General features: G+C 38.0%; 2 protein-coding genes and 1 non-coding gene across 3 annotated transcripts; 1 reads left to right on the top strand and 2 right to left on the bottom strand.

Moving 5' to 3' along the window:
* Positions 1-257: 257 nt before the first annotated feature.
* Positions 258-4,341, top strand: LOC104225278 (protein DETOXIFICATION 35-like). The gene is made up of 7 exons (XM_009777047.2): positions 258-689; positions 1,399-2,024; positions 2,383-2,439; positions 2,770-3,008; positions 3,110-3,228; positions 3,409-3,495; positions 3,833-4,341. The coding sequence occupies exons 1-7, from the start codon at positions 405-407 to the stop codon at positions 3,926-3,928; spliced, it is 1,509 nt and encodes a 502-aa protein (XP_009775349.1). The 5' UTR covers positions 258-404; the 3' UTR covers positions 3,929-4,341.
* Positions 4,342-5,647: 1,306 nt separating this feature from the next.
* On the bottom strand, positions 5,648-8,781 carry LOC104225275 (rRNA 2'-O-methyltransferase fibrillarin 2-like). The gene is made up of 7 exons (XM_009777045.2): positions 8,663-8,781; positions 8,237-8,565; positions 7,586-7,681; positions 7,420-7,497; positions 7,149-7,325; positions 6,132-6,200; positions 5,648-5,970 (listed from the first exon to the last, which is right to left on the bottom strand). The coding sequence occupies exons 1-7, from the start codon at positions 8,679-8,681 to the stop codon at positions 5,794-5,796; spliced, it is 945 nt and encodes a 314-aa protein (XP_009775347.1). The 5' UTR covers positions 8,682-8,781; the 3' UTR covers positions 5,648-5,793.
* LOC138888848 (small nucleolar RNA snoR60) lies at positions 6,677-6,748 on the bottom strand. Its single transcript, XR_011406427.1, has one exon. It is a non-coding gene; the product is annotated as a small nucleolar RNA snoR60 (small nucleolar RNA).
* Positions 8,782-10,611: the final 1,830 nt, after the last annotated feature.

Raw genomic sequence — 10,611 nt, 5'->3', positions numbered from 1 at the left:
TCCATCATATTATGCTGGAGTTCCAGCATACTTATCCTGGAACTCCAGTATAATATGCTGGAGTTCAAGCATACTTATGCTGAAACTCCAGTATAATATACGGGTATATTTTTCGGGTTTTGAACAGTGTTTTCGCTCAGATTTATTTTTACACGAAAAGTGACTAAATTTCGATTACTTTTGAAACTGACCTATTTTTGAACGACCAATTGTAAATCTGGCTATTTTTTAATTACTCCCCACTTCTTTGTCCTTGCATTTTGTAAAAACCTTTTCAACTAGTTTGTATCCACTTGGCTTTACTTTAACGTTGGTTTGCGCCTATTACAAAGGATGAGATATTACAAAAGTCAGAGCAAAACGCGGAGAATTGTGATTTCTCTAAGTATTAGGTCTAGGAGTAAATGGAAACACAAACACCATTGCTCCACGACTTCTCCGGCGACCACCAGCTCATTGGGCTCGACGGTGATTACCGGCCCGTTAAAAGCCTGAAACAATGGTGGGCTATCTTCTGGATCGAGACTGTCAAGCTATGGGAGATTGGTGGCCCAATAGCTTTCAATATCCTTTGCCAGTTTGGGATCTATTCCATTACTGTTGCTTTCTGTGGTCATCTTGGTGCTGTTGAACTCTCTGCTGTTTCTGTTGCTCAAAATGTCATTGGTACTTTCTCTTTCGGCTTCATGGTTCGTACTACTTCCTCCCCTCTTTTTTCTTTGCTTTTATTGCGAGAAAATGACATAAATAGTCTTTTTATGTTTGGTAGGCCTAAAATAATCCTCTGAATATACTCTGAGTAGTTTCGGTCACGTAAGTTTGTCAAAAGTATGCACTTAATTATTTAACAAACTCTTGTTGTTAGATTTAATGTACTTACGAAAGAAAAAGATAATAACGGTTAACGGACCTTCACATTTGGAGGTGCAGTTTTTGCATCTTCTTTTCTGCTATTTTCGGTCTATCTCTGTCTATATTTGGTGTTTCATGCAGTTTTGGTGTTGCAATTGCTGGGATTAGCTTAGAGGTGTTTTCATTGTGTTTTGGTTAAATTCTTTTTACAGTGCCCGTTAAAGATAATGACTAGAGTTTGTTAAATATTTGACGACGACTAAAGGTGCACACTTTTGACAAACTAGGATCAAAGCTGCTTAGACTATTTGAAACCTACCCCTAACATAAGGGACCTTCTTTGTCATTTCACGGGTTCGAGCCTTGGAAACAGTCTCTTGCAGAAATGCAGGGTAAGGCTGCGTACAATAGACCCTTGTAGTCCGGCCCTTCCCCGGACCCCACTCATAGGAGCTTAGTGCACCGGGTTGCCCTAAAAAAAGTTATTGCACAAATTATTTATGTATGCTAGAGTCTTATTTGGGTATTTGTACACTATTTCTGTAGTTGGGCATGGGAAGTGCTTTGGAGACACTGTGTGGACAGGCATTTGGTGCTGGCCAAATACACATGCTTGGCGTGTACACGCAGCGCTCGATGATTATTCTACTATTTAGTACATTCATTCTGTTGCCAATTTATATTTTTGCGACACCAGTACTTAAGCTTCTAGGGCAAGAACATGATATTGCTGTACTTGCTGGGAAATTTGCCATGTTAACAATCCCCGAGTTGTATTCCCTGGCGATCACTATTCCCACCTCAAAATTTCTGCAAGCCCAGAGTAAAGTTTGTGTTCTGGCTTCTATTGGATTTGTGGCTCTTTTACTCCATGCTGTTCTGCTATGGTTGTTCATATATGTATTTCGCTGGGGTACAAATGGGGCTGCTTTAGCCTTTAATGTTACAGGTTGGGCCAATGCAATGGCTCAATTTGTTTACGTAGTTGTTTGGTGCAAAGATGGGTGGACAGGATGGTCCTCGTCGGCATTCAATGAGATTTGGGCCTTTGTTAGACTATCGGTTTCCTCGGCAGTTATGCTATGCCTTGAAATGTGGTACATGATGAGTATCATTATCCTCACAGGACATCTCAAGGATGCAGTTACTTCTGTTGGCTCCCTCTCTATTTGGTGAGTTTTGTGTCTTGTCTTTTTTTCCTTATAATGGTGGTTTTCGCCCGTTTTATGCGCACCTCGACTGTTCCACGAGAATCTCGTTACAAACTAAGGTTTAGTGTAGGATGATTAACTGTATGAGGCTTAAGCTTGTTAAAATAAAGTTTAACATTCACTTAGGCTTGTGAAGTTTTATCAAGAGATAATTAATTGGTCTAGAGTACTGAATTTTAAGCTTAACTGTGTATTTGATTGAATTCAACAACTAAATTGGCCTGTGCAAAGTTTGTGGCTTTGTGAACAGCTGTAGATGAGATGGAATATTGTTAGCTTTTTTAACCAACTTGTGAGTTATGTCTCTCTTTTTTCCCAGCATGAATGTTGACGGATGGGAAGCAATGTTGTTCATTGGAATCAATGCTGCCATAAGGTAATTAAGTCTTAAAGCTTGTAGAAAAATGTGACATTATTAACCCTCAGGGGTTGACCTGGTGGCAATTGACTTGAGCCTTGGGGTTTGCTCCCTTTCAAGGTCTCAAGTTCGAAACCCACTGGGTGCAAACAATTTCTGAGGGCCATCGAACTGGGTAAAACCTGAATTAACCGTGGTGCACTTGCGGGAAATTCCTTGCCGAGGGCCTGTGCACCCCCGGGAATAGTCGGGGCTCGAAGAGACTCGGACACCCGGTGCAAATCAAAAAAAAAAAAATGTGACATTATTTGTTTGTGAGTTTGTGCTAATGTATTGTTGCTTTCTCAGTGTTCGTGTCTCAAATGAGCTTGGGCTAGGGCGTCCCAGGGCTACCAAATATAGCGTAATTATCACTGTGTTTCAATCACTCCTCATTGGGATAGTCTGCATGATTTTAGTATTGGCAGTAAGAAATCATCTGGCCATTCTCTTTACTAACAGCAAGGATTTGCAACGAGCCGTTGCTGATCTTGCTTGGCTCCTTGGAATAACAATGCTTCTTAACAGTGTTCAGCCTGTAATATCAGGTATTCCTTTGATTCCATTTTACTGTTTCTATGGTTAAAAATGTCTTGTTTCTTCCTTAGTCCTTATTGTGATCTTGTTGGGCCTATTTTGTCATTTGCAGGTGTGGCTATTGGAGGTGGATGGCAAGGTCTAGTGGCTTATATCAATTTGGGATCTTACTATGCGTTTGGTATTCCTCTAGGATACATTCTTGGTTATGTCGCTAACTTCGGAGTTGTGGTAAATAAACTCTCATTCTGAAAGTTACATATTTTAAGTACATCAGAGTTTGATCTCACTCTGCATGTGTAAGCATCTTTTTATAGGAAAATATTGGTGATGAATAGACACTTTGTTTTAGCATCTCTATATTTGTGACAGAATTTTAATTTATCCCAATTTTGGATTTTTATCTTGCAGGGTCTATGGGGAGGAATGATAGCTGGACTTGCTTTGCAGACACTGCTACTCTCATTTGTACTCTACAGAATAGATTGGAATAAAGAGGTAAGTGAAACATTTGGTGATTTTGGTCCAATTAAACTCCAAAAGAAATCTTGTTTGATAATGTTTACTTCATTCTTGGTTGGAATCAGCTGTCTATCCTCTGTACAATGATTATCCGACAGACGACAGAAGATTTTTCTTTTTACTTACCAATTTTTTTTTGAAGATCATTGAAATAAGGGAGTTCAACTACTGCAGAGTTTTCTATTCTCATCTTTTCTTTGAAAGTTAAAAATAAAGAGATACTAGTTAAATTTTTAGTTTGTCGCGCATTCTTGTTGAACCTTTCCTTTCAGTATGATTAGTCTTGTGTTGTAACAATAAAATGGAAATGCAGGTTGAGCTGTCGGCAGAGCGCCTGCGCAAGTGGGGAGGTCTCGTCTTTGAAGCTGAAAAAACTCTTACTTCCGAGCCTACGAAGGGCTTACCTTAAGACCAAGATTTGTAGTGACATCAGACGATGAAGTGTCTTCAGTTTTTGTTTTTTGTTCACCAGTTAATGATGTTGGATAGAATCTACAAGTGTTGAGTGAATGAAGTGGAGCCTAAATCCATGTCAGATGCCAAGGTGGATGACAGCAAGGACGAAACGAGAAATTAGGAGGTGCATACGGTTAAAATACCCATAGAAAGGCTAACAATTTTTTTATGAGACCCGAGCTAAAAGATACTCTTAACATTGTGCCCTGTGGATTGCAAGGAGCTGTTAGTTTTAATAGGAAAGTAGCTGCAATTTAGAAGTTTAGGATAGATGTTCGTTATGATCTTTCTCCATTATCTTCTCTATGTAACCCTGTAGTTTCAGCTTATCAATTAATAACAAAGTCTCCTTAATTTAGCCCCAAATTTTCTGTTGTCTCTGTGTTCGTTACATTACATTTTCCTATGCCCCGCTCCCTCTGTCCAACAACAACAACAACCCAGTGGAATCCCATAAGTGGGATTTTAGGAGGCTAACATGTACGCAGACTTTACTCCTACCTGAGGGAGGTAGAGGCTGTTTCCGAAAGACCCTCGGCTCGAGAGGAAGAATAAAAACAAGTAAATATCAACAAGGCCAGGAAAATGATCCAAACCCCATTTTCCATCCTCACTGTAGTTGACAGGAAAAAGTTCTACCTGTAGTATTGGCTAATTAACTTTGAAGGTGACATAGTAAGTTAGCCCCAAGAAGAGAAATTAACATGAAAGAGGAGTTCCCAAATTGCTAAAAATTTGACTTGTGGTTAGGAATAGCGGAAAAAATAATCTTCGTATAAAATTTGACATTAGTAGAATAATGTTTGATTTTATGTTTTTCAACATATAAAACTTAACATTTTCCAGGCAGCGATTGGTTTCAATTTTTCTGTTTCACATACCTAGTATAAAAAAACTTAAGCGGAAATTTATGAATGCAAGATAAGATGGGAAATAAGAATAATGAGATTAATAATACATGGAATAAAGCAACCATATAACCAAAATAACCTTTCATGCATGATAGTTGTGTACAACAAAACAAACACAACGTTAGTTGTCGCTTTCCCTATCCTGTTCCCCTTTTGTTCGTCCACCCCTGGGGGCATTCTACGGTTTGGGTGATCAATTAGAGAGTCGATGCTTATTTAAAATGCTAGCTTGTGAAAAGATTCATGATGTCTCGGGGTGGCTGTATTGAGATAGCATAGGATATTGAAATGGAGATGGGAATAGAAAGTAGTGGGAGACGAGAAGAGGTAAACGGCCGGCGAAGTGATGTTCGGAGGAGATACAGTAGACAGAAATTAAGACCAATATTCTTTGTACGCACCCTCTCCCAATGGAAATTCAATCAAACAACTTTTCGGAAACTGAAAACCCTAACTACCAAACAGGTTGGGAAGCTGGGTAACAGAGTGCACACCGTAGTGGACTTCACCAAGGAACCCGAGAAACAGAACAGCGCTGCTGGTTACAACGGTTCTTGATGCAAAGAGAGCATTCTATCACCGGCTTTCAGGAATTTTGATTAACATATCTTTGCTACTTCAATCTACAGTAAAGTTTTAACTACAGCACATCCGAAGCTTTTTGTTGAAAAGATTCTTCCATAGACAGAGCACAAGAAGTGCACTATTTCACTACCAAAGACAGGTCATAGTGAAGAAATATAAACAAAGCTGAAAGGAGATAGAACCAAACATATATGAACAATCACATAGAGAACCAATCTCATTACACATCCATCAAAAATATAATGTTGACACTAGCTTAAGAGTGTTTTAAAAGCCTCCTACCAAAAAACTGACACTAACAAACAGCATGAGCTTAAATTATCTAGGCAGCAGCCTTTTGCTTCTTTGGCACCCGATAGGCACCCACAACACAGGCATGGTCCCTTTCAAAGGGTTCAAGGGTGACCTGCTCCATAGGTTTAAACTGCTCTGCTTGTAGCTTCTTCACTTCCTGAGCAAATACAGCCTCAGCTGGCACTGTTGAATCTATGCAGTTGGCCTAGAAAAAAATACAGGGAAATTTTTTCAACAATAGAGAAGAAAAGACATAACAAAATCAATAGAAAATAGGAAGAAACTAGGGAACAAGTGGCACTGTAAGAATCTATTTACATCAGCATAACAGGATCGAGCAGTGGCCAAAAGTAGTAAAGTACAAACCTTGATTGATATAACAAAGTGACCTCCAGCTTTCAAGAAGTATGATGCATTCAGAGCTAAAATTCTTGCCTGTAAATAAAATATCTTATTTAAACATTGGCATAGAATTCATATAATGCACTGCTGCTGCCGGACAAGAATGGAAGGGAATACATCCTAAACAAACAATTCAAAGGAAGCCACATTTCTTCCTTTTCTGGATAAGTCTCCAGACTGTAGCCACAAAGACAAATAGATAAAAAATTTACTCTTCCTGGTAAGGCAAATACAATAGGTTTAAGAAGAAACTTAAAGGAAATAAAAAGTAAACCAGATACAAGAACAACTAATTACATGATTTTACTCATTAAAGCTTTGTTGAAACAAGGAAACAAAAAAACAATTCATATTCCAAAATCAACAGGAAATACTTGTGCACAAAGAAGTACGAAACTGTTGTAGTTTCTTCAAGCAGAAACAAAGAGAAAGAAAGTAAAGTTACTTTTTTGAAGAAAAAGATGGAAAATCAAGCTGAAAATAAGAAATCAAATATGGAATAACAAATAAGCATCAGAAACTCGGTTTTTGCATCACCCATAATGTCTTGAAGGGGAATCCGAGTAAGTCATCATCTGCTTTCCATTTCAATATAAAGCAGAAGGAAAAGAAAATTCAAAGATAAAGAAACAATTTTTTAAAAGTAAAGTTTCTTGAACACAAACAAAATCTAAAGATAAGGCAGGAAATTCAAAGAGCATTAGACATTTCTTTGTTAAAGAAAAACACTACAAGGAGCAAAAGCAGCAACAAAACTGCAGGTTCCATGGAAAAAGGAGAAGGATAGTCAAAACCATGATCGAAAAAGACAGACCAACCAAGCTCAAGACTCAACCAAAAACGACACACCACATAATTTTTTCCTAAAGAAAAAATGATAATTCAAAATAATATCAATGAAATATAAATTCAAAGCAAATGAAGATCATGCACTCAGACCGATTGACTACTATTGCACATCTATGGCCATAAAAGTCAGACCTGATCAGGCTGAGCAACATCAGAAAATATCACATCGACCATTCCGACAAGCATTCTGTATTTTGCTGGGTGTCTAGCATCCTCAATAATGGGGATAACATTAGTACGTTTCTTAGCCATGTTCACCAAGTCCCTTCCACTTCTGTGAGAAAATTCGACAGCATATACCACCCCACCCTGCAAAAGAAAAGAGAAATTAGCAATTAAGAGTACATTCATCAACTATATATGGGAATTTGTTGTAATAAATGGTATGTGCGTAGACACTTACAGGACCAACAAGATCAGAAACATGAGACACTGTGGTTCCTGAAGCAGCTCCAAGGTAAAGGACCTTAGCACCAGGTTTCTGGAAAAAATTCAATATGGAATGAAGAATGTTAATATAGAAACAAGAAAAATATTCAAGCTCTTAAATAGAAAAGAAACAAACTTACTATCCAAATATCATCAACTCCTCCAAGTATTGCAGCTGCTAACTTAGAACGGAAGGGATTCCACACTCTATATTCAACCTTTGTTCCATCTTCATTCTAAGGATAAAATAACAACAAAAGTCAAAAAAACGGGTACATTAAGGTTTTACTTTATAGATTTATTTAAGCTGGTTAATTCTGAAATACAAAGGTTAATAAGTTTTTACTATGTTAAGTTCACAAATGTCAAACAAGTAGAACAGAACTTCATGGCAGATCATGTAAATAATGTAAACGAGATGGGTGGAACAAGGGCAAATCAAAACGTTACACTTATTTGCACCTTACAATCAATACATTATACTTCGTTGTTCCTTGTTCCAAGTTGAAGGTATCGGTAAAAGACCATTTGAGTTACATTTAAACTTGATTTGTAAATTGATTGGGACAAGTCACAGTCCATAAAAGGCCCAATCGTAAACTTTTATCAACAAATCTTTACTTCAGACTCATATTTCCACTTTATTTCCAAATTAATATCACTAAGCTTATAGCAAATCCAAGAAAGATTCAGTCTTGCAATCATTTACTAAGAATCATCTAAACTTATGCACACGACATACATAAAACAATTTTTGAACTAAAGACAACGCAAAAGCAAATGTTAATAACCTGAACAGAGATTCTCTTCTCATTGTAGACAGCTTCACCGGGCACCAAATTCTTAGTACAAAGAGCATCCTCCTTACCCTTAGCAATAAACACACCTCCATGTCTATGTGGCTCCACCACTACTTTATTACCACCCTTAAACCCTCCTCCGCGTCCTCCCCTTCCTCCGCCTCTTCCACCTCCTCCTCTGCCTCCTCCACCTCTTCCACCGCCGCGCTTCATTGCACTCCCTCCACCACCTCTACCGCCGCCAAAACCACCTCTACCACCTCGTCCTCCTCTTCCTCCACCATCTCCCCTACCACCCCTGAATCCACCACCCCCGCGACCTGCAAAACGAACAAGTGAACCAACCATATATTAGAACAGAAACAAATACTGATAGTACTACATTAGACCTAATTACCTAGAGGAAGATATTCATACCTCTAGTTGGTGCAACCATGGCTGCTGCTGCTGCAACTTTGTTGACTGTAGCAAGAGAGTGGAGCAGAAAAGTGAGCTATAGAACCCTAAGGCTGAGTGGCGTTCTCAAGTCGAGGGGGGACTTTTTATAATGATAAATCAGGGTTTAGGGTTTTGCGAGGTGAAAAAAATGAGACGAGTTGGGCTACTGGGCCGGCAAGTTTATTCGTAGTGGGCCGATACTCCTCTCCCTCTAGTAACTGAGAGTAAAAGTACACAAATAGCAGCCCGCCCAAGGTCGTTTGAGAAATATTTACTTATTTATACTACTTTTTAAACGTATTTACCCTCACTATTGAAGTTTTAACTTAATTACAAGTTGATATATAATACTATAACAATTATATTCAAATTATTATTAAATAAGTATCCCTTTATATTAGGAATTTAATAGTGAATATCAGTTCTCCTTCTTTGTTCTTTTCCTAAGTTTTCTTCTTTCGGCTTTCACTGCATTTATCCTTTTTTTCAGGGAATTCATCAACAAATTTTAATCGTTTTATATAAAAATTTAACTTAGCAATTTTCTTTCATTTTGCACAATTGGTGTTTGAATTAAAATTATCAATCCATAAATTTTGAAGGTATTTTGACTCTCTATCATTGACAACCACTAAAAAGTTTTGAAACTTTGAATTCGAATTTTTAAAAAATATTATTTATTTAAATTGGGTGTTGTTGCAAATGATAGGTAAAATCTGTGAACAATAGACCCTTGTGGCCCGGCCCTTCCTGGATCTCACACATAGTGAGAGCTTAGTGCCCCGGATGGGTGTTGTTGCAAATGATTGAGAATATTTTTGGAGTTTATATCTCAATTTTAGGATGTTTGGTGAAGATTAGAATTGATTTTGGTTGGATTTCAGATTGAAAGAAGAAGAAGAAGAAGAGCAAATCTCCTTTCTAGTCTAGGACTTATAGCTTTAGAAATTTAATTAGTCCTGCAACTCCCCTAGTTGCACATGAATGCACAGAGAAGGCCCTCGCTCGGGTTCTTTGACATCGAGAAGAAGGAGAAGAAGAAGAAGAAGAAGAAGAAGAAGAAGTTTGTATCAATCATTGTATGAAATTGTATTTAAGTTGTAAATACTTTCTTTTTACATATAAGTTGTTGATATTTATCAAAATTATATTAAAATAGGAAGTTATAATTGAAATTTCAGAGAGAGTGTAACGACCCGGCCGGTTGTTTTAAGAATTAACGCTCTGATCCCCTATTAACTGCTTTCCCCGTGTTTGTTTCTGCTATTTTGATTGGTCGGGATGATTGCTTTTGAGTTTCGAAGTATTTTAGGATACTTAGTCCCTAAATGAGAGCTTAAGCTTTAGAATTTGGATCGTAATCGGAGCAATATGAAGACAACTTTAGAATAAAATTCTGTCGATTCGGTTAGCTCCGTTGGGTGATTTCGGGCTTAGGGGCGTATTCGGATTGTGTTTTAGAGGTTCGTGGCTTATTTAGTCTTGAAATGCCAAAAGTTGAATTTTTGAAGTTTCCGGTTCGATAGTGAGATTTTGATATCGGGGTCGGAATGGAATTTCGAATGTTGGAGTAGCTCTGTAGTGTTGAATGTGATGTGTTTGTAAAATTTCAGGTCATTCGGGCGAGGTTTGATAGATTTTTTGATCGAAAGCGTAATTTGAGAATTTTTGGAGTTCTTAGGCTTGAATCCGATGTTAAATTGGTATTTTGATGTTGTTTTGAGCGTCCCGAAGATTGGAACAAGTTTGAATGATGTTTTAGGATTGGTTGGCATGTTTGGTTGAGGTCCCAAGGGCCTCGGGTGTGTTTCGGATGCTTAACGGGTCATTTTTGGAACTTAGAGAATTGCAGAAAAAGTTGCAGCAGTCAGTTCTGGTTTCCTTCTTCGCGTTCGCGAAGAGGAGCTGGGGCTGGTGAAGGTTTAGTG

The sequence above is a fragment of the Nicotiana sylvestris genome, chromosome 3 (assembly GCF_000393655.2).
Source record: "Nicotiana sylvestris chromosome 3, ASM39365v2, whole genome shotgun sequence".
NCBI lineage: Eukaryota > Viridiplantae > Streptophyta > Magnoliopsida > Solanales > Solanaceae > Nicotiana > Nicotiana sylvestris.
The sequence above is the reverse complement of the archived record's forward strand: the minus strand, read 5'-3'. Positions and strand labels throughout refer to the sequence as shown.